This window comes from Scyliorhinus torazame, chromosome 27 (genome assembly GCF_047496885.1).
Source record: "Scyliorhinus torazame isolate Kashiwa2021f chromosome 27, sScyTor2.1, whole genome shotgun sequence".
In the NCBI taxonomy this organism is placed as follows: Eukaryota; Metazoa; Chordata; class Chondrichthyes; order Carcharhiniformes; family Scyliorhinidae; genus Scyliorhinus; species Scyliorhinus torazame.
The window spans coordinates 30618555-30645441 of NC_092733.1; the positions used below are offsets into that span (position 1 = coordinate 30618555).

A 26887-nucleotide genomic window follows, 5' to 3' on the forward strand; every position below is an offset into this window, starting at 1 on the left:
CGGTGATTAAAACCCATCCTTCAGGCCAAGGGGAGAGAATCGCAGTTGTTAATTAGCTGACTGGATTCTCTGATTTTGGGTTGAAGTGTGTACACTTCAACGCAAGAAGCATCAGGAATAAGGTGGGTGAACTTAAGGCATGGATCGGTACTTGGGACTACGATGTGGTGGCCATCACGGAAACTTGGATAGAAGAGGGGCAGAAATGGTTGTTGGAGGTCCCTGGTTATAGATGTTTCAATAAGATTAGGGAGGGTGGTAAAAGAGGTGGGGGGGTGGCATTATTAATTAGAGATAGTATAACAGCTGCAGAAAGGCAGTTTGAGGAGTATCACCCTATTGAGGTAGTATGGGTTGAAGTCAGAAATAGGAAAGGAGCAGTCACCTTGTTAGGAGTTTTCTATAGGCCCCCCAATAGTAGCAGAGATGTGGAGGAACAGATTGGGAAACAGATTTTGGAAAGGTGCAGAAGTCATAGGGTAGTAGTCATGGGCGACTTTAACTTCCCAAATATTGAGTGGAAACTCTTTAGATCAAATAGTTTGGATGGGGTGGTGTTTGTGCAGTGTGTCCAGGAAGCTTTTCTAACACAGTATGTAGATTGTCCAACCAGAGGAGGGGCAATATTGGATTTAGTACTGGGTAATGAACCAGGACAAGTGATAGATTTGTTAGTGGGGGAGCATTTTGGAGATAGTGACCACAATTCTGTGACTTTCACTTTAGTAATGGAGAGGGATAGGTACGTGCAACAGGGCAAGGTTTACAATTGGGGGAAGGGTAAATACGATGTTGTCAGACAAGAATTGAAGTGCATAAGTTGGGAACATAGGCTGGCAGGGAAGGACACAAGTGAAATGTGGAACTTGTTCAAGGAACAGGTGCTACGTGTCCTTGATATGTATGTCCCTGTCAGGCAGGGAAGAGATGGTCGAGTGAGGGAACCATGGTTGACAAGAGAGGTTGAATGTCTTGTTAAGAGGAAAAAGGTGACTTATGTAAGGCTGAGGAAACAAGGTTCAGACAGGGCATTGGAGGGATACAAGATAGCCAGGAGGGAACTGAAGAAAGGGATTAGGAGAGCTAAGAGAGGGCATGAACAATCTTTGGCGGGTAGGATCAAGGAAAACCCCAAGGCCTTTTACACATATGTGAGAAATATGAGAATGACTAGAGCGAGGATAGGTCCGATCAAGGACAGTAGCGGGAGATTGTGTATTGAGTCTGAAGAGATAGGAGAGGTCTTGAATGAGTACTTTTCTTCTGTATTTACAAATGAGAGGGGCGATATTGTTGGAGAGGACAGTGTGAAACAGATTGGTAAGCTCGAGGAAATACTTGTTAGGAAGGAAGATGTGTTGGGCATTTTGAAAAACTTGAGGATAGACAAGTCCCCCGGGCCTGACGGGATATATCCAAGGATTCTATGGGAAGCAAGAGATGAAATTGCAGAGCCGTTGGCAATTATCTTTTCGTCCTCACTGTCAACAGGGGTGGTACCAGGGGATTGGAGAGTGGCGAATGTCGTGCCCCTGTTCAAAAAAGGAACTAGGGATAACCCTGGGAATTACAGGCCAGTTAGTCTTACTTCGGTGGTAGGCAAAGTAATGGAAAGGGTACTGAAGGATAGGATTTCTGAGCATCTGGAAAGACACTGCTTGATTAGGGATAGTCAGCACGGATTTGTGAGGGGTAGGTCTTGCCTTACAAATCTTATTGAATTCTTTGAGGAGGTGACCAAGCATGTGGATGAAGGTAAAGCAGTGGATGTAGTGTACATGGATTTTAGTAAGGCATTTGATAAAGTTCCCCATGGTAGGCTTCTGCACAAAGTAAGGAGGCATGGGATAGTGGGAAATTTGGCCAGTTGGATAACGAACTGGCTAACCGATAGAAGTCAGAGAGTGGTGGTGGATGGCAAATATTCAGCCTGGATCCCAGTTACCAGTGGTGTACCGCAGGGATCAGTTCTGGGTCCTCTGCTGTTTGTGATTTTCATTAATGACTTGGATGAGGGAGTTGAAGGGTGGGTCAGTAAATTTGCAGACGATACGAAGATTGGTGGAGTTGTGGATAGTAAGGAGGGCTGTTGTCGGCTGCAAAGAGACATAGATAGGATGCAGAGCTGGGCTGAGAAGTGGCAGATGGAGTTTAACCCTGAAAAGTGTGAGGTTGTCCATTTTGGAAGGACAAATATGAATGCGGAATACAGGGTTAACGGTAGAGTTCTTGGCATTGTGGAGGAGCAGAGAGACCTTGGGGTCTATGTTCATACATCTTTGAAAGTTGCCACTCAAGTGGATAGAGCTGTGAAGAAGGCCTATGGTGTGCTCGCGTTCATTAACAGAGGGATTGAATTTAAGAGCCATGAGGTAATGATGCAGCTGTACAAAACCTTGGTAAGGCCACATTTGGAGTACTGTGTACAGTTCTGGTCGCCTCATTTTAGGAAGGATGTGGAAGCTCTGGAAAAGGTGCAAAGAAGATTTACCAGGATGTTGCCTGGAATGGAGAGTAGGTCTTACGAGGAAAGGTTGAGGGTGCTAGGCCTTTTCTCATTAGAGCGGAGAAGGATGAGGGGCGACTTGATAGAGGTTTATAAGATGATCAGGGGAATAGATAGAGTAGACAGTCAGAGACTTTTTCCCCAGGTGGAACACACCATTACAAGGGGACATAAATTTAAGGTGAAAGGTGGAAGATATAGGAGGGATATCAGAGGTAGGTTCTTTACCCAGAGAGTAGTGGGGGCATGGAATGCACTGCCTGTGGAAGTAGTTGAGTCGGAAACATTAGGGACCTTCAAGCAGCTGTTGGATAGGTACATGGATTACGGGAAAATGATATAGTGTAGATTTATTTGTTCTTAAGGGCAGCACGGTAGCATTGTGGATAGCACAATTGCTTCACAGATCCATGGTCCCAGGTTCGATTCCAGCTTGGGTCATTGTCTGTGCGGAGTCTGCACGTCCTCCCCGTGTCTGCGTGGGTTTCCTCCGGGTGCTCCGGTTTCCTCCCACAGTCCAAAGATGTGCGGGTTAGGTGAATTGGCCAATGATAAATTGCCCTTAATGTCCAAATTGCCCTTGGTGTTGGGTGGAGGTGTTGAGTTTGGGTAGGGTGCTCTTTCCAAGAGCTGGTGCAGACTCAAGGGGCCGAATGGCCTCCTTCTGCACTGTAAATTCAATGATAATCTATGATTAATCTAGGACAAAGGTTCGGCACAACATCGTGGGCCGAAGGGCCTGTTCTGTGCTGTATTTTCTATGTTCTATGTTCTATGATACAGGGTTGGGTCAGTCTGACTGCCCTTCTCCAAACTGTCTTTGAGACGGTCTAAGTCAAAGGGCAAGAGAGAAACTTTGGGTGCCAGTATTATAGGAAGGTGAGGTGGGGAAGGGAGAGGAGGTGATAGAGGACTTGCTCTGAGAGCTGGCAGCTCATCGCTAGATACAGCCAGTAACTGCTCCCTGTCACTCTCGCTCACTCCCCTCCAATCCCACGTTGACCACCAAGACAAGAAAATAGTGCGGTAAGGGGGAAGGATGAAGCAGAGGCAGCAAAACCCATCGTGTCGATCTTGGTGACAGATATCTGTGAGCTCCTTGCACTCGCTAGTCACTCTATTCTGCTCCAATCTCTCATTCTCCCCCACGCTCAGGCGGCTACAGTGTGGGTCAGAGTGCAAGGTTCAAAGGGATGACGATTAGGCTGAGATTAACAGCCAGTGGCTTGCATCCAGCCCGTGGGACCTGCCTTAGTGCCGCTGCCTCCTTACTCAGTGATGGGTGAGCTGCAGGCAGCTGGGAGAAGTCGAGGGACCGGCCCTCACGATCTTAAGTTTACTGGGCCTGGTGAGGAGGGGAAGGGTGGCTGGGGGCAAAATTTAAGACCTCCATGCTGTGTGTAAAATGTTTTGTGTTCTCTCTCTCTCTCTCTCTCTTTGCAGTTGCGTTGTTCACACTGGTTGGGTTCATCCAGATGGCAATCTGGGCAAACTGGAAGCATCGCAGCTACTTGAAGGACTTCCGTGACTATCCCCCACTGCGCACCCCAATCATCCCCTTCTTCTTGTAGAATGCAGACTCCGTGAGCCTGGGCAGGGTGGCGTTCATAACCACTCGCTCCTTTGTCCGTCCAGCTGCAGTAAACCAATCACGAGCTTGAGCAGAGTTGTTCGATTATACCCTACTCCTGTTCTTCTGAATTTAAATAAGATCTCAGGGCAATTCTGTCTCTTTGTGCAAAATGGTGAGGGAGTGCTGGGAATCGTAAACCCACCTCGTTCTATTTAGACGCTCTTGGAACTCGTGTATTTTGTCCATTTGCTGATTTTAAATTCTGCTCCGCTGAGCTCTGGTTACTCGGCGGGATCCCTGCAGTTCATTAGTAACAGGACAGACTGAACCATTAGCGGCTGTGTCTTGGGGTCTGCCGCAGATTGGGTGCCCGCGAATCACTGATTCTTTTAACCTCTGTCCAATTTCTGATGTCGATGGGCAGTGAGGCCAAGTAAATCAGGCTGCTGATTCGCTGCTGCCCAAGCTAACTTGCACAATCCCCACCTTTACTCCACACTGCTTCCCACCTTCTCTGCACCCTCCGCCCTATTACCCTGAATCTCCACCCTCTCCCTGTTGGGCATCTGAATCTGAGCCAGTGTCATTCCTATAGGTGTGGGCAGGATCTCCACTTTCTCCCACTGCAGTTCTACAGCTGTCCCCTCGCACTGCAACCTGCACACTTTATTCTCTTTTCTGATGGGAGAGTGCAGAGGGGGAGCTTTCCTCTGTATCTAACCCCGTGCTGTACCTGTCCTGGGAGTGTTTGTTGGGGACAGTGTCAAGGGAGCTTTCCTCTGTATCTAACCCTGTGCTGTACCTGTCCTGGGAGTGTTTGATGGCGACAGTGTAGAGGGAGCTTTACTCTGTATCTAACCCTGTGCTGTACCTGTCCTGGGAGTGTTTGATGGCGACAGCTTTGCTCTGTATCTAACAGGCCAGACATTGATCATCGATACAAACCTGATGCAGTCAGACTGTGAAGCATTGTCAGGTGCTTTCTGCTTTAGGGCAAGAGGTGGGATGGGCCTGGGCGGCCCAACTCAATGAATTATGACTGTGACCAGTCCAGTCTCATATTTTGGCTGTTCAATTTTGTTTTTCCTTGTTTAATATGGAGTAACTTTCAGCATCCCTTCCTGGAGCTGGCCAAGAGCAAAACCGAAGCAGGTCTCGGCACTGAACGTCGGTAAAATCTGATGAACACTCCTGCTTGGAAAACTGCTGTGCACTGATCGCAGAGTGGGGTTGGTTAAGGATGTGAGAAGTTGATACCAAGGAGCTTTCCTGGGTTACTTTAACTGTGGGGATTGTGCCCTTCACACTTGAGCACGAGAATATTGATCTATTAATTGCTGCTTCCTGTAATCTTGAGTCTTTGTATCAATGTTGTCTCTGTGTGTGTGTGTTTATGGTAACGTGTTGAGTTTCCATCATTCTTGATCTCTGCTCAACTTTGCAGGCACCCTGTCAATGATTGGTATCTGTTTGCAAGTTGCTTGGGGAGAGTTGGGTATTGAAATAACTTTCGTATTTCTTTCTGAATTACTTAACTTTGTATCTGAGGTTTTTGTGTAGTTTAAGAATGTTTCTCTTTCAAACTCTGCAATGTCGGCAATAACGTTTACAAAGAAACCGAATAAACTTGATTTGTCTGTAATGGGCTGTTGCTGTGCTTTTTGTCACAATATAAATGCTACGAACACCAAACATAGGAGCACGGGTAGACCGCAACCAGGATGGACAATAGAACGGAGGGGGAAGGGACAAACTACACAACAGATCAAGGTCGAAATTCATCCTGAAGTACAAACGAGGGCAGCAGGGTGGCGCAGTGGGTTAGCCCTGCTGGCGCCGATGTTCCAGGTTTGATCCTGGCTCTGGGTCACTGTCCGTGTGGAGTTTGCATTCTCCCTGTGCCTGCGTGGGTTTCGCCCCCACAACCCAAAGATGTGTAGCTAATTCACCTCGGCTATGCTAAATTGTCCCTTAATTGCAAAAAATGAATTGGGTATTCTAGGGGGCGGAGAATTGCAAAACCGGCGCCGGTCCCGATTCCGTGCGTGAAAACGGATTCTCCGCCCTGTCGCCAAATGCGATTTTGGAGGGGTGCAGAGAATCCAGCCCAAGGTGTGATATGCACTCTGTACCCACCTGCTGTTCTGTTAACTAGGTGTATATATCTAATGTCTGCCTTGCAGCATTTAAACAAACCTCTCCTTCAATTTAAAAATGCCCCATGTCTTCTGGAAGGGATCAATAGCAAAGCTATATAGCACAGGGACCCCCTTAGATGAGTTGGTTACAAGCTAGGGAGCAAGGAGGGCCAGAGACGTCACAAATGCCAACAGGATCCATTCATTACCTGTTTATGGTCAACATGAGCCTTTTCCCACCCTACTGACCGAAAATCCCCTCCCCTGCCTCTGCGTGTCCAGCTCTGGTGGACTGAGTTACTGAAGGCTCTGCAGCTACAAGGAAAGGCAGCAGGATTGTTACTCAATGCTGCCGGCTCTGAGCAGCTCTGCCAGGCACACCAGTCACCTGGCGGCTGAGTACTTGCGATAGACCAAATGGGAAACTTCGACAAGGCAAGGCTCAAGAGATTCAATAACTCCTAATGAGAGCTGCACTCCCTCAGTATCACAACGCAAAGTGCCAGAGGTCAGGCTCAAGAATCTCATCTGACTGAGGTGGTACCAACTGCGTAGGTCCTCCTCCCCACCCATCTCTGGGACGCCTGTGTAGCAACGACAGGACTGGGTTCAGCAGTGATACACTCCATGTGTGTGTGTGTGTGAATAGTGTGGCAGGACCTGGAAGAAGGGATAACCCGAAAGCAACAGGTTAGGTTTATGAATCAACACTTTATTGATTTCAGGAGGTATTAGAATTATATACAAAATAAATCCCACCACACGGCAGACTGGTCAAATGGGGTGCTGTACCCAGAGGGAGACTGAGCCACCAGCTACTCGGTAGGTCCACGGAAACTGGTTACGCTGCTTGCCTCGCCTCCATTTTCTTCTTCCTCATCAGCAGGCGTCTCTCCCTCTCGTACTCCTTCATACGCATCACGTAACTGGGGAGAGAGAACACTAGGTTAGTGAGTTCCCCTCTGGGACGATTTAAAAATCCTTGTTCCATAAGAGAACGATGAAACCCTGGCACCTTGCAACAAATTTACACACACAGTCAATAAATGAGCAGTTAATTTGTTACTACCCCCAGAATCAATGATAAGCAGTGGGGATTACTGAGCGCCGTGAGATCTTATGTCCACCTGCAAAAGATGTAACCTCCAAATAGAGCGCACTCTCCACATGGCGCTGGGATTGTTGTATTCCAGTCTCCCCAATATGTTCTTTGACCCCCTCGTCATTAGTACATAGATGTGCGACACAGATATTTCTCAGATAACAGGGTAGGGGTAACCAAATTTGATTGGATTTTCACACACCTCCTTGGTGTTCTACCACCAGTACCCTGCAGTGCAGCGTGCACCTCAGAACTCCCTCTGTCGGCACAATTAACCAGAACGTCCATGGGCTGGCTCTTCCCGGCGGTGTAGGACAAATGTGAACAGCGCCAGGGAGGCCTGGCCACCCACACGCACCTGTTCTGGTCTTGCCCCAGGCTTGTTGGGTACTGGACAACCTTCTTTGAGGCCAGGTCCAAGGTTGTGGGGTGAGGGCCGTGCCCAGCAGTGGAACAGCCAGAGCTGTTCAGGGGGAGAGGGGCAAACGCCCTAGCCTCTTGCTCGGCTGGCGATTGGCAGCACCAGCAACCGGGGGGGGGGGGGGGGGGGGGGGGGGGATGGAGAGAGAGAGAGAAAGGGGAGGGAAGCAATAGGCAGGGATGAAGGGGGAATGATATTTAGCATAACACAGGGCAAGTAGGGAACCAGTGGGAACAAACTGGGGCCTCGAACAACCGCAACAGCAATGTCAAGGTGGATACCAACCCCCCCCCCCCCCCGTATATCCTCGTACCAGGAGGAGGCAGGTACACAACCAAAACATTCCTGTTGCGGCTGCTGTCCACCAGGGACACAAAAGTGGCCCCCCTCACCTGTACATAGATTGAGTGTATGCCGATTCATTTATTGTATAATTATGTTTTGTTTTTCTTCCTGTATACCCACTTTATTTATTGAAACTCTTCTGCAGTATAGTCTGATTCCCCTATGGGTGGCACGGTAGCACAGTGATTAGCACAGTTGTTTCACAGCTCCAGGTTCGATTCCCGGCTTGGGTCACTGTCTGTGTGGAGTCTGCGTGGGTTTTCCCCGGGTGCTCCGGTTTCTCTCCCCTCTTCCTCTTCCCCCCCCCACCCAGTCCAAAGATGAGCAGGTTAGGTGGATTGGCCATGATAAATTGCCCTTGGTGTCCAAAAAAGGTTAAGTGGGGTTATGGGGATAGGGTGGAGGTGTGGGCTTGAGTGGGGTGCTCTTTCCGAGGGCCAGTGTAGACTCGATGGACTCCTGCATCGTAAATTCTACGATGATTCTATGAACTCTGGAGAATCATAGAATTTCCAGTGCAGGGGGCCATTCGGCCCATCGGGTCCGCACCGGCCCTTGGAAAGAGCACCCTACCCCAAGCCCACACCTCCACCCTATCCCCAAAACCCAGTAACCCCGTCTAATGTTTTTGGTCACTAAGGGCAATTTAGCGCGGCCAATCCACCTAACCTGCCCGTCTTTGGACTGTGGGAGGAAACCGGAGCACCCGGAGGAAACCCACGCAGACACGGGGAGAACGTGCAGACTCCGCACAGACAGTGTCCCAAGCCGGGAATCGAACCTGGGACCCTGGAGCTGTGAAGCAACCGTGCTAACCACTGTGCTACCGTGCTGCCCTCGAGAAGGGCACAAGGTATAAACGCAAAACCAATAAAAATATTTTTGAGAAAAAGAACTCCCTCTCCCTCTCTCTGGAGGGCAGACAGAGGCGACTTTAGCACAGATCTGAACACCCATCGATTAGCGGTTGCTCCGAGACCACCAGCATCTGATGCAAGGAAAATTGAAAGCTGTAAGCCAGCTTCAGTGGGTGAGTCAGCCCTCACACCCACCCCAGGGACAGCGAAACATGCACCGGATAATAAAAGTGAACTTACTCCTCGTGCTCACAGTAATCCCAATCGTGACGCTCGTGTTTACACTCGAGGAAGTTGGGCCACATGTCCCGTTTACACTTCAAAAACTTGATGAGGTAATGAGCGCAATAATCACGCTGACTGAGGGGCAACTGGGCATCATTCATCTCCTGTTGTGTTGCGACCATCACTGAGAGAGACAGACATAACACAGTCACTGTGTTAAATCCCAGACACAATTCTACTGATCAATCGTTTGCATTTATAGTTATAGTGTAATTAAACTTCCCAAGGTGAGTTAGAGGAGCATTAAACACAAATACCAATGTTAGGGCAGGGTCACCAAAGTGATATGTCCAAAGTTGTGTCTTTGGGGAGACAAAGGCAGAGAGGTTTAGAAAGGGAATTCCACACTTGGGGGTCGAGCGATTAAAACAAAGGAATGCGCAGGGCACCAGAATTGGAGGAGAGGTATATTTCGGGGGCTTTAGGGCAAGGGGGCAGTTACAATGATAGGGGTGAGGCGACTTAAAATGGAGGGCAGTGCCAACGCAGCTCCGCAGGCACTGCGGTGATGGGCGAGTGGGACTTGGTGCAGACAGCAGAGTTGTGGACGAGCTCAAAGAGGATGCGGGAGAGGGCGGTATGTGGCGCAGTGGATAGCACTGGGACTGAGGCGCTTGGGTATTCTAAATTTATATTTTTTTTAGAAAGGATGTGGGCAAGAGGCTGGTCAGAAGAGCACTGTCCCAGCAGAGACTGGAGGCAACAGAAGCACTTTTCTCTCAAAATTGCTTCAAATTTCTGCTGTTCTCTGAACACTGTCCATTAACATTTCTATTCACCAAATTGCTATTTGCAGTGTAGGTGCCCACAACAATGTCCATCTCAATCTGGCTGCTGTGTTTTATTAAGGACAGGAGCATTACATGTAGTATGACAGAATCACTGCAGTACAGCAGGCCATCGGGTCTGAAAAGGCATCCTATCCACGGAATCCCATCTAACCTTTCGGACACTAAGGAGCAATTTAGTGCGGCCAGTGCACCTCTTTTGACTGTGGGAGGAAACCCAGGCAGACGCGGGGAGAACGTGGCAGACCCCACACACACACAGACGGTCACCCGAGGCCCGTATATGAACATGGAGGATTCAGCACCAGCTGTGACCCTGCATAAAACTTCACTGAGCTCAGGACAATCTGAATGGACTGGGCAGATTGGAACGTGTCAGGGGACTGGGCAGATCGGAACGTGTCTGCAAGTGTCGGACTGCAGAGCAGAACTTACGCGGCTTTTAAACACTTGGCTTCCTCGACCCAGGTCTCCCAAAGGTAGTTTTGCACCTGTAAAAGTGTGTGGTGTTGGAACAGAAAGATGCCCAGGCTGATGTACTTAATGTAATAAAGTTCATCCCTTTAAATTGCACTCATCACCACTAACAACAGGACCTAACCGCAGGCCTGACCAGCTCCAAATACTCCAGCTACAATCCATCACTGCTCCTTACTGGCTTTTATACACTTGACAGTCATGAAGGAGAGACAGTGGCCTGGTAACTGTCATAGAAAATAGGAGCAGGAGGAGGCCATTCGGCCCTTCGAGCCCGCTCCAGCATTCATTATGATCATGGCTGATCTTCCAACTCAATAGCCTAATTCCGCTTCTCACCCCCCCCCCCCATATCCTTTGATCACCTTCGCCCTCAGTGCTCTATCTAACTGCTTCTTGAAAACATGTTTTGGCCTCCACGAATTCCACAGGCCTACCACTCTCTGGGTGAAGAAATTTCTCCTCATCCCAGTCCGCAATGTCCCGTCTCCTCAGACCAGTGCCCCCTGGTTCTGGACACCTCCACCATCAGGAACATGCTTCTTGCATCTACTCGGTCTCGTCCTGTTAGAATTAATGTCACTGGACTAGTAACCCAGGGGACATGGGTTCAAATCCCACTACGGCAGCTGGTGGGATTTAAACTCAATAAACAAAGGGGCAGCAGGGTGGCAGAGTGGGTTAGCACTACTGCCTCACGGCGCCGAGGTCCCAGGTTCGATCCCGGCTCTGGGTCACTGTTCGGGTGGAGTTTGCACATTCTCCCCGTGGGTTTCGCCCCCACAACCCAAAGATGTGCAGGATCGGTGGATTGGCCACGCTACATTGCCCCTTGATTGGAAAAAAAATAATTGGGTACTCTAAATGCATTTTAAAAAATGAAGGCAAATCTGGATCTTAAAGCTAGTCTCAGTAATGGTGACCATGACAACCATTGTTGGAAAAGCCCATCGGGTTCACTAATGTCCTTTAGGGAAGGAAATCTGCCACCCTTACCCGGTCTGGCCTACGTGTGACTCCAGAGCCGCGGCGATGTGACTATTAACTGCCCTCTGACTGTCCGCCGGTGAACTCTGCTGGAGTGCAGGTCAGTGGAGACGCCGAGTGTGTCGACGTGGCTGATGGACGTAGCAGAATTCCTTAAATTGGAAAAGATTAAGTTCCCCTCAGGGGGTCCGGGGGGGGTTCTTGGCGAGATGTTGTTCTTGTCCTGTTTGAGGATTTGTTTGTTGCCAGTGGGGGGTGGGGCACGGGGATGTAGAGTGCAGCCCAGCAGAGTGACCAAAGGCTGTGTGATTGCACCGACTCTCAACGAGCTACCTGAGCCCGATCGTCAAGCCCGTGCGCGACCGACGCCCACAAGGAGACATGGTCGAGTTTAGACGAAGCAGCAAACGTTTCAACCTGAACCGGCTGAAAGTCCAAGACTAGGGCGAGCCTCCAGCACATCCTCGACTGACAATCTGCTGCCAGCTGCACATATGGGGGCCACATCGGAGTAACATTCAGCCCTCCCTCAACTCTCTCCAATTCCGCATAGACAATTGTTAGTCTCTCACTGAACACGGACAAGATCAAAATCCTCCACCAGCCCTTCCCCACCTCCAGTTATTGTCAGTGGTGGGGAGAACTTAGAACAATTCCCGGACCTTGGCAGCTCCAGGTTCACCAAAGAGGAGATCCAGCGTCAGCTGTATCAGCGCTGCCTTCCAAACATCGTCTTCAACAGAAATCTTCTTAAAAGGACGAAGGCTCTACAACGCTGCGGTTGTCACCACCCTTCCACATGGCTGGGAGACTCGGGACACCGACCAGTCACTGGAGAGTCTGCACAAGACATGTCTCCTAGGATCATTCGTAGTCAGGGTGGGGGAGAGAGAGAGGAGAGGGAACAGGCGAACAAACTCCAGCGCCCTCACCAAAGACAATCCCGGCAACATCGCGGCCGTGATCGTGCGGAGTACAATCATCACTTTCGTCTCCACAGTTTGCACACACACGAGTGAGGCAGCCAATTTGTACACAGCAAGATCCCACAGAGATCGGAGAACAATTCCCGCATCTTGGCAGCTCCTGGTTCACCAAAGAGGAGATCCAGCATCAGCACGGTAGCACAAGTGGCTAGCACAGTGGCTTCACAGCGCCAGGGTCCCAGGTTCGATTCCGGCATGGGTCACTGTCTGTGCAGAGTCTGCACATCCTCCCCGTGTGTGCGTGGGTTTCCTCCGGGTGCTCCGGTTTCCTCCCACAGTCCAAAGACGTGCAGGTCAGGTGGATTGGCCGTGATAAATTGCCCTTAGTGACCAAAAAGGTTAGGAGGGGTTATTGGGTTACGGGGATAGGGTGGAAGTGAGGGTTTAAGTGGGTCGGTGCAGACTCGATGGGCCGAATGGCCTCCTTCTGCACTGTATGTTCTAAAATGTGAGCAGTGAATAAACTGTGAATCCAGTTTGGGTGGTGGTACAGAGACTGAAGTTTGCCAGGGCACAGGGAGATTTAGGGGATCTTCAACACACAATTGAGCAGACAGACGGGTCCTGAGTTTATCTGGCCGGGATTCTGCTGTACTAATAAGGCTGAAAGTATCTTGTGCTCTCCATTATTACTGGATAAGTGTAACCTGCAGTTAAACACAGAAATCCCGGTCGGAGATCTCCAGCTCCTCAGCAGGATCCCTGTTGTGGTCCTCGCTAAGTGACTCGGAAATGAGTTGACTGAAATTATGCAAACATCAGGCTCCTTACAGACTAAAATCAGATGTGATGGTTAGGGTTACTGCATTAGGGAGCGAGAAAGTTTTTAACTTGATAAGTGATAATTAATGAATAGCCTCTCTGGCCCGGAAAAAGTAATCCCGATTTCCTCGCACACTGGTGGGAAGCAGTCAAGGCGAACATCACAAACATCAAGAGATCTTCACCCTCAAAGGAGCTCAGAAGGTGATAGAGACCGAGGGAACTGTCCGATTCCCAGAAAAGCAGGCAGAATGTCAGGGAGGATCTCCAAGAGGCGAAGGGCTAGCAAGCTTCGTTCTTTGCCTCAGACACGTCCACGGTCATCTTCCAGTCCAGAATTTGCTCTGTGCAGGAGGGCAAGACGTGCTCTCTTTCCTGCAAAAGGTACAGAGAGAGACGGAGAGAAAGATGGAGAGAGAGAGAGAGACACGGGGAGAGAGAGAGAGAGACGGAGAGATGGAAGAGAGAGAGAGACGGGGAGAGAGAGAGAGACGGGGAGAGAGAGAGAGACGGGGAGAGAGAGAGAGACGGGGAGAGAGAGAGAGACGGGGAGAGATGGAAGAGAGAGAGAGACGGAGAGAGAGAGAGACGGGGAGAGAGAGAGAGACGGGGAGAGAGAGAGAGACGGGGAGAGAGAGAGAGACGGGGAGAGAGAGAGAGACGGGGAGAGAGAGAGAGACGGGGAGAGAGAGAGAGACGGGGAGAGAGAGAGAGACGGGGAGAGAGAGAGAGACGGGGAGAGAGAGAGAGACGGGGAGAGAGAGAGAGACGGGGAGAGAGAGAGAGACGGGGAGAGAGAGAGAGACGGGGAGAGAGAGAGAGACGGGGAGAGAGAGAGAGACGGGGAGAGAGAGAGAGACGGGGAGAGAGAGAGAGACGGGGAGAGAGAGAGAGACGGGGAGAGAGAGAGAGACGGGGAGAGAGAGAGAGACGGGGAGAGAGAGAGAGACGGGGAGAGAGAGAGAGACGGGGAGAGAGAGAAAGACGACGGGAGAGAGAGAGAGACGGGGAGAGAGAGAGAGACGGGGAGAGAGAGAGAGACGGGGAGAGAGAGAGAGACGGGGAGAGAGAGAGAGACGGGGAGAGAGAGAGAGACGGGGAGAGAGAGAGAGACGGGAGAGAGAGAGAGACGGGGGAGAGAGAGAGAGACGGGGAGAGAGAGAGAGACGGGGAGAGAGAGGGACGGGGGTGAGAGGGGCGGGGTGAGAGGGGCGGGGTGAGCGGGACGGGGTGAGAGGGACGGGGGGTGAGAGGGACGGGGTGAGAGGGACGGGGTGAGAGGGACGGGGTGAGAGGGACGGGGTGAGAGGGACGGGGTGAGAGGGACGGGGTGAGAGGGACGGGGTGAGAGGGACGGGGTGAGAGGGACGGGGGAGAGAGAGAGAGACGGGGAGAGAGAGAGAGAGAGACGGGGGAGAGAGAGAGAGAGACGGAGGGAGAGAGACGGAGGGAGAGAGACGGAGGGAGAGAGACGGAGGGAGAGAGACGGAGGGAGAGAGACGGAGGGAGAGAGACGGAGGAGAGAGACGGAGGGAGAGAGACGGAGGGAGAGAGACGGAGGAGAGAGACGGAGGGAGAGAGACGGAGGGAGAGAGACGGAGGGAGAGAGACGGAGGGAGGGAGAGGGAGAGACGGAGAGGGCGAGACGGAGAGGGCGAGACGGAGAGGGCGAGACGGAGAGGGCGAGACGGGAGAGGGCGAGACGGAGAGGGCGAGACGGAGAGGGCGAGACGGAGAGGGCGAGACGGAGAGGGCGAGACGGAGAGGGCGAGACGGAGAGGGCGAGACGGAGAGGGCGAGACGGAGAGGGCGAGACGGAGAGGGCGAGACGGAGAGGGCGAGACGGAGAGGGCGAGACGGAGAGGGCGAGACGGAGAGGGCGAGACGGAGAGGGCGAGACGGAGAGGGCGAGACGGAGAGGGCGAGACGGAGAGGGCGAGACGGAAGAGGGCGAGACGGAGAGAGTGAGGCGGGAAAGACGGAGAGAGAGTGACGGATAGAGACGGAGAGCGAGAGAAAGACGGAGAGAGAGAGAGAGACGGAGAGAGAGAGAGATGGTGAGACGGAGAGATGGGAGAGACGGAGAGAGAGAGAGAGAGAGACGGAGAGAGAGAGAGAGAGAGACGGAGAGAGAGAGAGACGGAGGAGAGAGAGAGACGGAGAGAGAGAGAGACGGAGAGAGAGAGAGGACGGAGAGAGAGAGAGACGGAGAGAGAGAGAGACGGAGAGAGAAGAGAGACGGAGAGAGAGAGAGACGGAGAGAGAGAGAGACGGAGAGAGAGAGACGGAGAGAGAGAGACGGAGAGAGAGAGACGGAGAGAGAGAGACGGAGAGAGAGAGACGGAGAGAGAGAGAGAGACAGAGAGAGAGAGAGAGACAGAGAGAGAGACAGAGAGAGAGAGAGAGACAGAGAGAGAGAGAGAGAGAGAGACGGAGAGAGAGAGAGAGACGGAGAGAGAGAGAGAGACGGAGAGAGAGAGAGAGACGGAGAGAGAGAGAGAGACGGAGAGAGAGAGAGAGACGGAGAGAGAGAGACGGAGAGAGAGAGACGGAGAGAGAGAGAGACGGAGAGAGAGAGAGACGGAGAGAGAGAGAGAGAGACGGAGAGAGAGAGAGAGACGGAGAGAGAGAGAGAGACGGAGAGAGAGAGAGAGACGGAGAGAGAGAGAGAGACGGAGAGAGAGAGAGAGAGAGACGGAGAGAGAGAGAGAGAGAGACGGAGAGAGATTGAGAGACGGAGAGAGAGAGAGAGAGAGAGACGGAGAGAGAGAGAGAGACGGAGAGAGAGAGAGAGACGGAGAGAGAGAGAGAGACGGAGAGAGAGAGAGAGACGGAGAGAGAGAGACGGAGAGAGAGACGGAGAGAGAGACGGAGAGAGAGAGAGACGGAGAGAGAGAGAGACGGAGAGAGAGAGAGACGGAGAGAGAGAGAGACGGAGAGAGAGAGACGGATAGAGTGACGGATAGAGAGACGGATAGAGAGACGGATAGAGAGACGGGTAGAGAGAGAAAAGGACGGAGAGAGAGAGAGACGGAGAGAGAGACGGAGAGACGGAGAGAGGGAGAGAGAGAGAGAGAGAGAGACGGAGAGAGAGAGAGAGACGGAGAGAGAGAGAGAGACGGAGAGAGAGAGAGAGACGGAGAGAGAGACGAGAGACGGAGAGAGAGACGGAGAGAGAGACGGAGAGAGAGACGGAGAGAGAGACGGAGAGACGGAGAGAGAGACGGAGAGAGAGACGGAGAGAGAGACGGAGAGAGAGACGGAGAGAGAGACGGAGAGAGAGACGGAGAGAGAGACGGAGAGAGAGACGGAGAGAGAGACGGAGAGAGAGACGGAGAGAGAGAGACGGAGAGAGAGAGACGGAGAGAGAGAGACGGAGAGAGAGAGACGGAGAGAGAGAGACGGAGAGAGAGAGACGGAGAGAGAGAGACGGAGAGAGAGAGACGGAGAGAGAGAGACGGAGAGAGAGAGACGGAGAGAGAGAGACGGAGAGAGAGAGACGGAGAGAGAGAGACGGAGAGAGAGAGACGGAGAGAGAGAGACGGAGAGAGAGAGACGGAGAGAGAGAGACGGAGAGAGAGAGACGGAGAGAGAGAGACGGAGAGAGAGAGACGGAGAGAGAGAGACGGAGAGAGAGAGACGGAGAGAGCGAGACGGAGAGAGAGAGACGGAGAGAGAGAGACGGAGAGAGAGAGACGGAGAGAGAGAGAGAGACGGAGAGAGAGAGAGACGGATGGAGAGAGAGACGGATGGAGAGAGAGAGAGACGGATGGAGAGAGAGAGACGGATGGAGAGAGAGAGAGAGACGGATGGAGAGAGAGAGAGAGACGGATGGAGAGAGGGAGAGACGGAGAGAGAGAGAAAGACGGAGAGAGAGAGAGAGAGACGGAGAGAGAGAGAGAGAGACGGAGAGAGAGAGAGAGAGACGGAGAGGGAGAGAGAGAGACGGAGAGAGAGAGAGAGAGACGGAGAGAGGGAGAGAGAGAGAGGGAGAGAGAGAGAGAGACGGAGCGAGAGAGACGGAGCGAGAGAGACGGAGCGAGAGAGACGGAGCGAGAGAGACGGAGCGAGAGAGACGGAGCGAGAGAGACGGAGCGAGAGAGACGGAGCGAGAGAGACGGAGCGAGAGAGACGGAGCGAGAGAGACGGAGCGAGAGAGACGGAGCGAGAGAGACGGAGCGAGAGAGACGGAGCGAGAGAGACGGAGCGAGAGAGACGGAGCGAGAGAGACGGAGCGAGAGAGACGGAGCGAGAGAGACGGAGCGAGAGAGACGGAGCGAGAGAGACGGAGCGAGAGAGACGGAGCGAGAGAGACGGAGCGAGAGAGACGGAGCGAGAGAGACGGAGCGAGAGAGACGGAGCGAGAGAGACGGAGCGAGAGAGACGGAGCGAGAGAGACGGAGCGAGAGAGACGGAGCGAGAGAGACGGAGCGAGAGAGACGGAGCGAGAGAGACGGAGCGAGAGAGACGGAGCGAGAGAGACGGAGCGAGAGAGACGGAGCGAGAGAGACGGAGCGAGAGAGACGGAGCGAGAGAGACGGAGCGAGAGAGACGGAGCGAGAGAGACGGAGCGAGAGAGACGGAGCGAGAGAGACGGAGCGAGAGAGACGGAGCGAGAGAGACGGAGCGAGAGAGACGGAGCGAGAGAGACGGAGCGAGAGAGACGGAGCGAGAGAGACGGAGCGAGAGAGACGGAGCGAGAGAGACGGAGCGAGAGAGACGGAGCGAGAGAGACGGAGCGAGAGAGACGGAGCGAGAGAGACGGAGCGAGAGAGACGGAGCGAGAGAGACGGAGCGAGAGAGACGGAGCGAGAGAGACGGAGCGAGAGAGACGGAGCGAGAGAGACGGAGCGAGAGAGACGGAGCGAGAGAGACGGAGCGAGAGAGACGGAGCGAGAGAGACGGAGCGAGAGAGACGGAGCGAGAGAGACGGAGCGAGAGAGACGGAGCGAGAGAGACGGAGCGAGAGAGACGGAGCGAGAGAGACGGAGCGAGAGAGACGGAGCGAGAGAGACGGAGCGAGAGAGACGGAGCGAGAGAGACGGAGCGAGAGAGACGGAGCGAGAGAGACGGAGCGAGAGAGACGGAGCGAGAGAGACGGAGCGAGAGAGACGGAGCGAGAGAGACGGAGCGAGAGAGACGGAGCGAGAGAGACGGAGCGAGAGAGACGGAGAGAGAGAGAGAGACGGAGAGAGAGAGAGAGACGGAGAGAGAGCGAGACGGAGAGAGAGCGAGACGGAGAGAGAGCGAGACGGAGAGAGAGCGAGACGGAGAGAGAGCGAGACGGAGAGAGAGAGAGACGGAGAGAGAGAGAGACGGAGAGAGAGAGAGACGGAGAGAGAGACGGAGAGAGAGAGAGACGGAGAGAGAGAGAGACGGAGAGAGAGAGAGACGGAGAGAGAGAGAGACGGAGAGAGAGAGAGACGGAGAGAGAGAGAGACGGAGAGAGAGAGAGACGGAGAGAGAGAGAGACGGAGAGAGAGAGAGACGGAGAGAGAGAGAGACGGAGAGAGAGAGAGAGAGAGACGGAGAGAGAGAGAGAGACGGAGAGAGAGAGAAACGGAGAGAGAGAGAAACGGAGAGAGAGAGAAACGGAGAGAGAGAGAAACGGAGAGAGAGAGAAACGGAGAGAGAGAAACGGAGAGAGAGAGAAACGGAGAGAGAGAGAAACGGAGAGAGAGAAACGGAGAGAGAGAAACGGAGAGAGAGAAACGGAGAGAGAGAAACGGAGAGAGAGAAACGGAGAGAGAGAAACGGAGAGAGAGAAACGGAGAGAGAGAAACGGAGAGAGAGAAACGGAGAGAGAGAAACGGAGAGAGAGAAACGGAGAGAGAGAAACGGAGAGAGAGAAACGGAGAGAGGGAAATGGAGAGAGAGAGACGGGGAGAGACAGAGAGAGAGAGAGAAAGTTGGAGAGAGAGAGAGAGAGAGAGAGTTGGAGAGAGAGAGAGAGACACAGAGAGAGTTGGAGAGTGAGAGAGAGCTCTATAATCTGCAGCCTGAAAGAAGTCTGAAGCTCAGTAACATTATCACAGCTTGACATACCAAAGATCAACAAATCCTTCTATGCCAGGCTAAGCATAGAAGGGTTTGTTGAGAGACGAATCCCACAGAAGACGTGGTGAAAGACGTTCTTTGATATGCCCGAAACAGCGCAAAGAACTGTCAAAGATCGAGTGTTGCAGGCTGGCACATTCCGAAGTCCAGGATTACGCGCCAAGGGACACATTGAAGCTTGGGGGAAGCGCAGCAAAGACTTAACGGGGACAGGCCAGAGTCTAAGGCCCTCCTGCTGTCGTGCAGAGGCACTGGAAACTGTGAAAATCCCCAGGCTGAAGAAAGGCACATTGCAAACATGCCCTGTACAGTGAGACTCCGCAGAGTGTCGCACCCTCATTGAATGGACTGAACTGTTTATTTACTGATCGTAAAGTCACATCTGTAATGCATTTTTACAAATGCTACAAATAACAAAGCATAAAGAAAGCTACAATTAGTATATTAGGGTTGTTATTATCAGAGAATTGACTGGGATATTATTAGTGCAAAGTGCAGGGAGGGGAAAGAGTCCCCGGAGTATGGTCAAGGAAAGTTTCTTCAGCAGTATGTTTGCAGACCAATGAGGAAGGAGACACTGCTGGACCTGGTTCTTGGGAACGAGGTGCGTACAAGTGGATCACGTATCAGTAGGAAGGGCAGCACGGTGGCGCAGTGGGTTAGCCTCCTGCCTCAAGGTGCCGTGGTCCCAGGTTCGATCCCGGCTCTGGGTCACTGTCCGTGTGGAGTTTACACATTCTCCCCGTGTCTGCGTGGGTTTCGCCCCCACAACCCAAAGATGTGCAGGTTGGGTGGATTGAATACGCTAAATTGCCCCTTAATTGGAAAAAAATTAATTGGGCACTCTACATTTATTCTTTTTAAAGTATCAGCAGGAGACCACTTAGGGGAAGAGTGATCATTGTATCATAAGGCTATACAGATCTGGGGTCGAATAGGTTGGAGTCAAAGCTTGGCAGGAAAAACAGTAGCTGACCAGCAGACCGCCTTCAAAGAGATCATCATTCGGGCGCAGTCGAGGCATATACCCTTGAGGGGGAAAGGTAGGGCAAACAAATCCAGGGGTCCTGGGATGATAGGAGAGGTGGAGATTAAGATGAAGTTGAAAAAGTATGTAAGGATAGAGAGAGAAACAAGAGTGAAAGTTGTGACCATAATTTTTCTGTCTTCCTTAGACTCAGGGGGTGACGCCAGAGGACTGGAGAATTACAAGGTCCACCAAAGATATGGGCAGCACAGTAGCATAGTGGTTAGCACAGCTGCTCCACAGCTCCAGGGTTCGATTCCCGGCTTGGGTCACTGTCTGTGCGGAGTCTGCACATCCTCCCTGTGTGTGCGCGTGGGTTTCCTCCGGGTGCTCCGGTTTCCTCCCACAGTCCAAAGATGTGCAGGTTAGGTGGATTGGCCATGCTAAATTGCCCATAGTGTCCAAAAAAAGGTTAAGTGGGGGTTACTGGGATAGAGTAGATGCGTGGGCTTGAGTCGGGTGCGCTTTGTAAGGGCCGGTGCAGACTCGATGGACCAAATGGCCCCCATCTGCACTGTAAATTCTATGATCTAAACCCAACTACAGACCAGTCAGTTTAATTTGGGTGGTGTTGAAACGTCTGGAAACAATCACTTGTGATAAAAAGAAGTCACATGGGTAAATGTGGATTAATTAAGAAAACTCAGCATGGATTTATTCAAGGAAACCAGAGTTTAACGAGGTTACTGGTTTTCTTTGATGGGGTAACAGAGAGGATTGACGTGGGTAATGCTGCTGATGTGGTATACATGAATTTCCAAAAAGCATTTGTTACTGTATCACACAACAGACTGATGAGCAAAGTTATAGCTCATGGAATAGAAGGGGCAACAGCAAAGATACAAGATTGGCTGAGTCACAGGAAACAGCAATGTTCTTCGGGCTGGAGGAAGGTTTGTAGTGGAGTTCCCTGGGGGGTCAGTGTTGGGAGCCTTGCTTTTCCTGATGCACATTACTGACCTAGACCTTGGTGTACATGGGGCAATTTTAAAATTTGCAGATGATAGGAAACCTGGAAGCATTGTGAACCGAGGGGAGGATAATGTAAAACTTCAACAGGACATGGAGAAGTTGGTTGAGCGGGCGGACAGAAGGCAGATGAAGTTCAATGCGGAGAAATGTGAGGTGATGCATTTTGGTAGGAAGAACATGGAGGGACAATAGAAAGTTAAAGGCACACGAAAGAGAAAATGCTGGAAAATCTCACTAAGTCTGGCAGCATCTGCAGGGAGAGAAATGAGCTGACCTGCACCAAGGAGCCCAACCCTTTCAAAGCTGCCTGGGCCAAGGTTGTTCCCACGCCCAACAATGGGTCCCCCGAGCTCGTGGTGCTCCAGCATGACAAGGTACGCAGCAGGTCCCCGCCAGCGGGAGTGCTTCGATCACGCACAAGGCCGAAGGTGTTCTCGGTTTCCAGGAAACCCAACTTATTTATAAGTTGCGAAAGCAAAATGCGGCGGAGGCTGGAAATCTGAAGTAAAAACAGAAAATGCTGGAAACGCTCAGCAGGTTAGGCAGCACCTGTGCAGAGAGAAACATTTCGGGTCGCTGACCTTTCACCAGAGCTGGAAGATGTTGGAGCTGAACGGCTTTTTAGCAAATGCGCGGGGGGTGGGAGGGAGAATGAAAGGAGATGGGATGAAGGGGAGGAGCGATTGAAGGACAAGTTGTTATGAGGGATGACAGCAGTGAGTGATCCTGGGCCAGTGAGGAGGAGTAGTAGTGTGTGTATGTGTGTGTGTATATATATATATATTATATATATATAGGCATCCCACAAATTCGCCATAAATCGGAGCACGAATAACGCATTAAAATGAACCTCGTGCAAAATATCGCAGATGCTGGAAATCTGAAATAAAAAGAAAGCGGCGGAAATGTTCGGCAGGTCTGGAAGCATCTGGATGAGAGAAACAGCTGTTTCAGGTTGTAACCTTTCATCCGCACTCTCCACAAATGCTGCCGGATCGGCTGGGAATTTCCAGCATTTTATTTCCATTAAAACAAAAACTTTTAGTTCAACAAAAATGGTTCAGGTTTTCTCATGCTGCTGATTAACTGATGATTCTAATGCCTGTACGCCTTGCAAGTAACTTTAAAACATGTTTAAATTGTGACGGTATCCACTTTAATAATTTAACCGAAGATTTGAAGATTAAGTATGCAAATAACTAGTGCAATATTATTCTACTGTGAACTACATCCCTTTTATGACCATTAAGCTCAATTGTTACTTGACCCGTAGGCTCGGTCAGTCGGTGCAATAGTTTGCATATCGACCAGGAATCTAAGCAGCAAAAAGGGTGGCACAGTGGTTAGCACAGCTGCCTCACAGCTCCAGGGGCCCGGGTTCAATTCCGGCCTTGGGTCACTGTCTGTGCGGAGTCTGCGCGTTCTCCCCGTGTCTGCGTGTGTTTCCTCCGGGTGCTCCGGTGTCCTCCCACAGTCCAAAGATGTACAGGTGGATTAACCGTGCTAAATTGCCCTTTAGTGTCCAAAAAGGTTAGGTGGGGTTACGGGGATGGGGCTCAAGTAGGGTGCTCTTTCCAAGGGCCGGTGCAGGCTCGATGGGCCAAATGGCCTCCTTCTGCACTGTAAATTCTATGAAAACGTTTTGAGTCCGATGACTCTTTGTCAAAGCTTTGACAAAGAGTCATTGAACTCGAAACATTAGCTCATTTCTCTCCCTGCAGATGCTGCCAGACTTGCTGAGATTCTCCAGCCATTTCTCTTACGTTTCAGATTCCAGCATCCGCAGTAATTTGCTTTTATTAAGTTAAAGGTACAATTCTAAATGGGTGCAGGAGCAGAGGGATCCAAGTTTACATGTCCATAAGTCATTAAATGTGGCAGAACAGGGTTGAAAGTTCAAGCATGCAGAATCTGGAATTTATTAATGGGGGCATAGAGTCCAAGAACAAGGAGGTCATGTTGAGCTTGTATGAGATACAAGTTTGGCCTCAGCTAGGGTATGCTTAGTCCTGGGCACCACACGTCAGGATGTGAAGGAGCGAGTGCTGAAAAGATTCATGAGGTTGGTTCCAGGGATGAGGAACTCCAGTTGTGGAGACAGATTGGAGAAACTGGGACTGTTGTTCTTGGAGAAAAGGCGGCTGAGAGGGGAGTCGTCCAGACTCGAAAGGTCAGTTATCTTCTCGCTCCACAGATGCTGTCAGACCTGCTGAGATGGTCCAGCATTTTCCAATTTTGTTTCGGATTCCAGTGTGCGCAGTAGTTTGCTGTCATCTTCGGCTGAGGGGAGATTTAGTAGAGGTATTCAAAATCGCGAGGGGTCTGGGGAAAGCAGACAGGGAGAAATTGTTTCTTCTCACGAAAGGATTGGGAGGGCACATATTAAAGTAACTGGCTGGAGCAGCAAAAACTGGATGCGAAAAATAAACTTTAATGCAGCGAGTGGCTAAAGTCTAGAATGCACTGTCTGAGCGCGCGGTGGAGACAGGTTCAATCGAAGCTGGAATTAGTTTGTGAAGTGAATAGGAAGAATTCACAGGGTTATGGGGTAACGGCGGGGGTTTCTGCCAAACTTTGACTCCAACCTATTCAACCATAGATCTACGTAGCCTGATGATTAATGCATTTTGGAAGGTCTAATGCAGGTAGGGAATATACAGTAAATGGTAGAACCCTCAAGAGTATTGAAAGTCAAAGAGATCTAGGAGTACAGGTCCACAGGTCATTGAAAGGGGCAACACAGGTGGAGAAGGTAGTCAAGAAGGCATACGGCATGCTTGCCTTCATTGGCCGGGGCATTGAGTATAAGAATTGGCAAGTCATGTTGCAGCTGTATAGAACCTTAGTTAGGCCACACTTGGAGTATAGTGTTCAATTCTGGTCGCCACACTACCAGGAGGATGTGGAGGCTTTAGAGAGGGTGCAGAAGAGATTTACCAGAATGTTGCCTGGTATGGAGGGAATTAGCTATGAGGAGCGGTTGAATAAACTCGGTATGTTCTCACTGGAACGAAGGAGGTTGAGGGGAGACCTGATAGAGGTCTACAAAATTATGAGGGGCATAGACAGAGTGGATAGTCAGAGGCTTTTCCCCAGGGTAGAGGGGTCAATTACTAGGGGGCATAGGTTTAAGGTGCGAGGGGCAAGGTTTAGAGTAGATGTACGAGGCATGTTTTTTACGCAGAGGGTAGTGGGTGCCTGGAACTCACTACCGGAGGGGGTGGTGGAAGCAGGGACGATAGGGACATTTAAGGGGCATCTTGACAAATATATGAATAGGATGGGAATAGAAGGATACGGACCCAGGAAGTGTAGAAGATTGTAGTTTAGTCGGGCAGCATGGTCGGCACGGGCTTGGAGGGCCGAAGGGCCTGTTCCTGTGCTGTACATTTCTTTGTTCTTTGATACAATGATCACTCTTCCGTCAAGTGGTCTCCTTCGCTCATTCGGAGATAGGAAGGGCAAGAGGGTCTCCGGCTACGCTACAACAATTCTGTGGGATGCCCAAGACTCAGCAGCAGAATACTACATTATTATGGGATGTCTGGGGCTCAGCAACAGAATACTACATTATTATGGGATGCCCGCAGTTACTCACCGCGCTCCTGGCGCTCGGGGAAGCCCAGCTCGGCCGGGAAGCTGGGGATGGCCCCGGGATCGGGCTCGGTGTCCCGCTCGGTCAGGTACCGCCGCCCCAGGTGCGCCCCCATGGCTCAGGGTGACCCGCCGCCTGACCCGGAACTGAACCGCCGCGCAACCCGGCTTCCGGGGCGCCACTGCGCGCGCAGTCGGCCCGGGCGGGCGGGGCCACCTGCTCCGGACGTGACGTCAGTCCCTCCGCCATCTCGGTGCGGGGCGGAAGTGGCTGTGGGCAGGTCGCCGAGCAACCGCCAGCCCCGGGTACAGGGGACGGTGGGGTATCGGCCCCGGGTACAGGAGACGGTGGGGTATCGGCCCCGGGTACAGGAGACGGTGGGGTATCGGCCCCGGGTACAGGGGACGGTGGGGTATCGGCCCCGGGTACAGGGGACGGTGGGGTATCGGCCCCGGGTACAGGGGACGGTGGGGTATCGGCCCCGGGTACAGGGGACGGTGGGGAATCGGCCCCGGGTACAGGGGACGGTGGGGTATCCGCCCCGGGTACAGGGGACGGTGGGGTATCCGCCCCGGGTACAGGGGACGGTGGGGTATCCGCCCCGGGTACAGGGGACGGTGGGGTATCGGCCCCGGGTACAGGGGACGGTGGGGTATCGGCCCCGGGTACAGGGGACGGTGGGGTATCCGCCCCGGGTACAGGGGACGGTGGGGTATCGGCCCCGGGTACAGGGGACGGTGGGGTATCGGCCCCGGGTACAGGGGACGGTGGGGTATCGGCCCCGGGTACAGGGGACGGTGGGGTATCGGCCCCGGGTACAGGGGACGGTGGGGTATCGGCCCCGGGTACAGGGGACGGTGGGGTATCGGCCCCGGGTACAGGGGACGGTGGGGTATCCGCCCCGGGTACAGGGGACGGTGGGGTATCGGCCCCGGGTACAGGGGACGGTGGGGTATCGGCCCCGGGTACAGGGGACGGTGGGGTATCGGCCCCGGGTACAGGGGACGGTGGGGTATCCACCCCGGGTACAGGGGACGGCGGGGTATCCACCCCGTGTACAGGGGACGGTGGGGTATCGGCCCCGGGTACAGGGGACGGTGGGGTATCCGCCCCGGGTACAGGAGACGGTGGGGTATCCGCCCCGGGTACAGGAGACGGTGGGGTATCGGCCCCGGGTACAGGGGACGGTGGGGTATCGGCCCCGGGTACAGGGGACGGTGGGGTATCGGCCCCGGGTACAGGAGACGGTGGGGTATCGGCCCCGGGTACAGGGGACGGTGGGGTATCGGCCCCGGGTACAGGGGACGGTGGGGTATCGGCCCCGGGTACAGGGGACGGTGGGGTATCCGCCCCGGGTACAGGGGACGGTGGGGTATCGGCCCCGGGTACAGGGGACGGTGGGGTATCGGCCCCGGGTACAGGGGACGGTGGGGTATCGGCCCCGGGTACAGGGGACGGTGGGGTATCGGCCCCGGGTACAGGGGACGGTGGGGTATCCACCCCGGGTACAGGGGACGGCGGGGTATCCACCCCGTGTACAGGGGACGGTGGGGTATCGGCCCCGGGTACAGGGGACGGTGGGGTATCCGCCCCGGGTACAGGAGACGGTGGGGTATCCGCCCCGGGTACAGGAGACGGTGGGGTATCGGCCCCGGGTACAGGGGACGGTGGGGTATCGGCCCCGGGTACAGGGGACGGTGGGGTATCGGCCCCGGGTACAGGAGACGGTGGGGTATCGGCCCCGGGTACAGGGGACGGTGGGGTATCGGCCCCGGGTACAGGGGATGGTGAGGTATCCACCCCGGGTACAGGAGACGGTGGGGTATCCGCCCCGGGTACAGGAGACGGTGGGGTATCGGCCCCGGGTACAGGGGACGGTGGGGTATCCACCCCGGGTACAGGGGACGGTGGGGTATCGAGCCCTATTGCAGGGGATGATGCAAACGTAGACATAATGGTGTTAACAATAACCTATCTCACTGCAGCTGTACAGGGTCTTGGTGATACCA

The 26887-nt window shown here is 52.8% G+C and overlaps 2 protein-coding genes across 3 annotated transcripts in view; one reads left to right on the forward strand and one right to left on the reverse strand.

The window, feature by feature from the left end:
* Nucleotides 1–5721, forward strand: part of LOC140403331 (very-long-chain enoyl-CoA reductase) — a 68034-nt gene extending 62313 nt beyond the window's left edge. For both annotated transcript variants that reach the window (XM_072491205.1, XM_072491204.1), the window contains one exon: nucleotides 3950–5721. In XM_072491205.1, coding sequence (XP_072347306.1) covers nucleotides 3950–4077 — 128 coding nt within the window. In that variant the 3' untranslated portion in view covers nucleotides 4078–5721. The remainder of the gene's footprint in view (nucleotides 1–3949) is intronic.
* Nucleotides 5722–6908: 1187 nt separating this feature from the next.
* On the reverse strand, nucleotides 6909–25060 carry ndufb7 (NADH:ubiquinone oxidoreductase subunit B7). Its single transcript, XM_072491207.1, has 3 exons — nucleotides 24882–25060; nucleotides 9183–9351; nucleotides 6909–7143 (listed from the first exon to the last, which is right to left on the reverse strand). The coding sequence occupies exons 1-3, from the start codon at nucleotides 24991–24993 to the stop codon at nucleotides 7059–7061; spliced, it is 366 nt and encodes a 121-aa protein (XP_072347308.1). The 5' UTR covers nucleotides 24994–25060; the 3' UTR covers nucleotides 6909–7058.
* Nucleotides 25061–26887: the final 1827 nt, after the last annotated feature.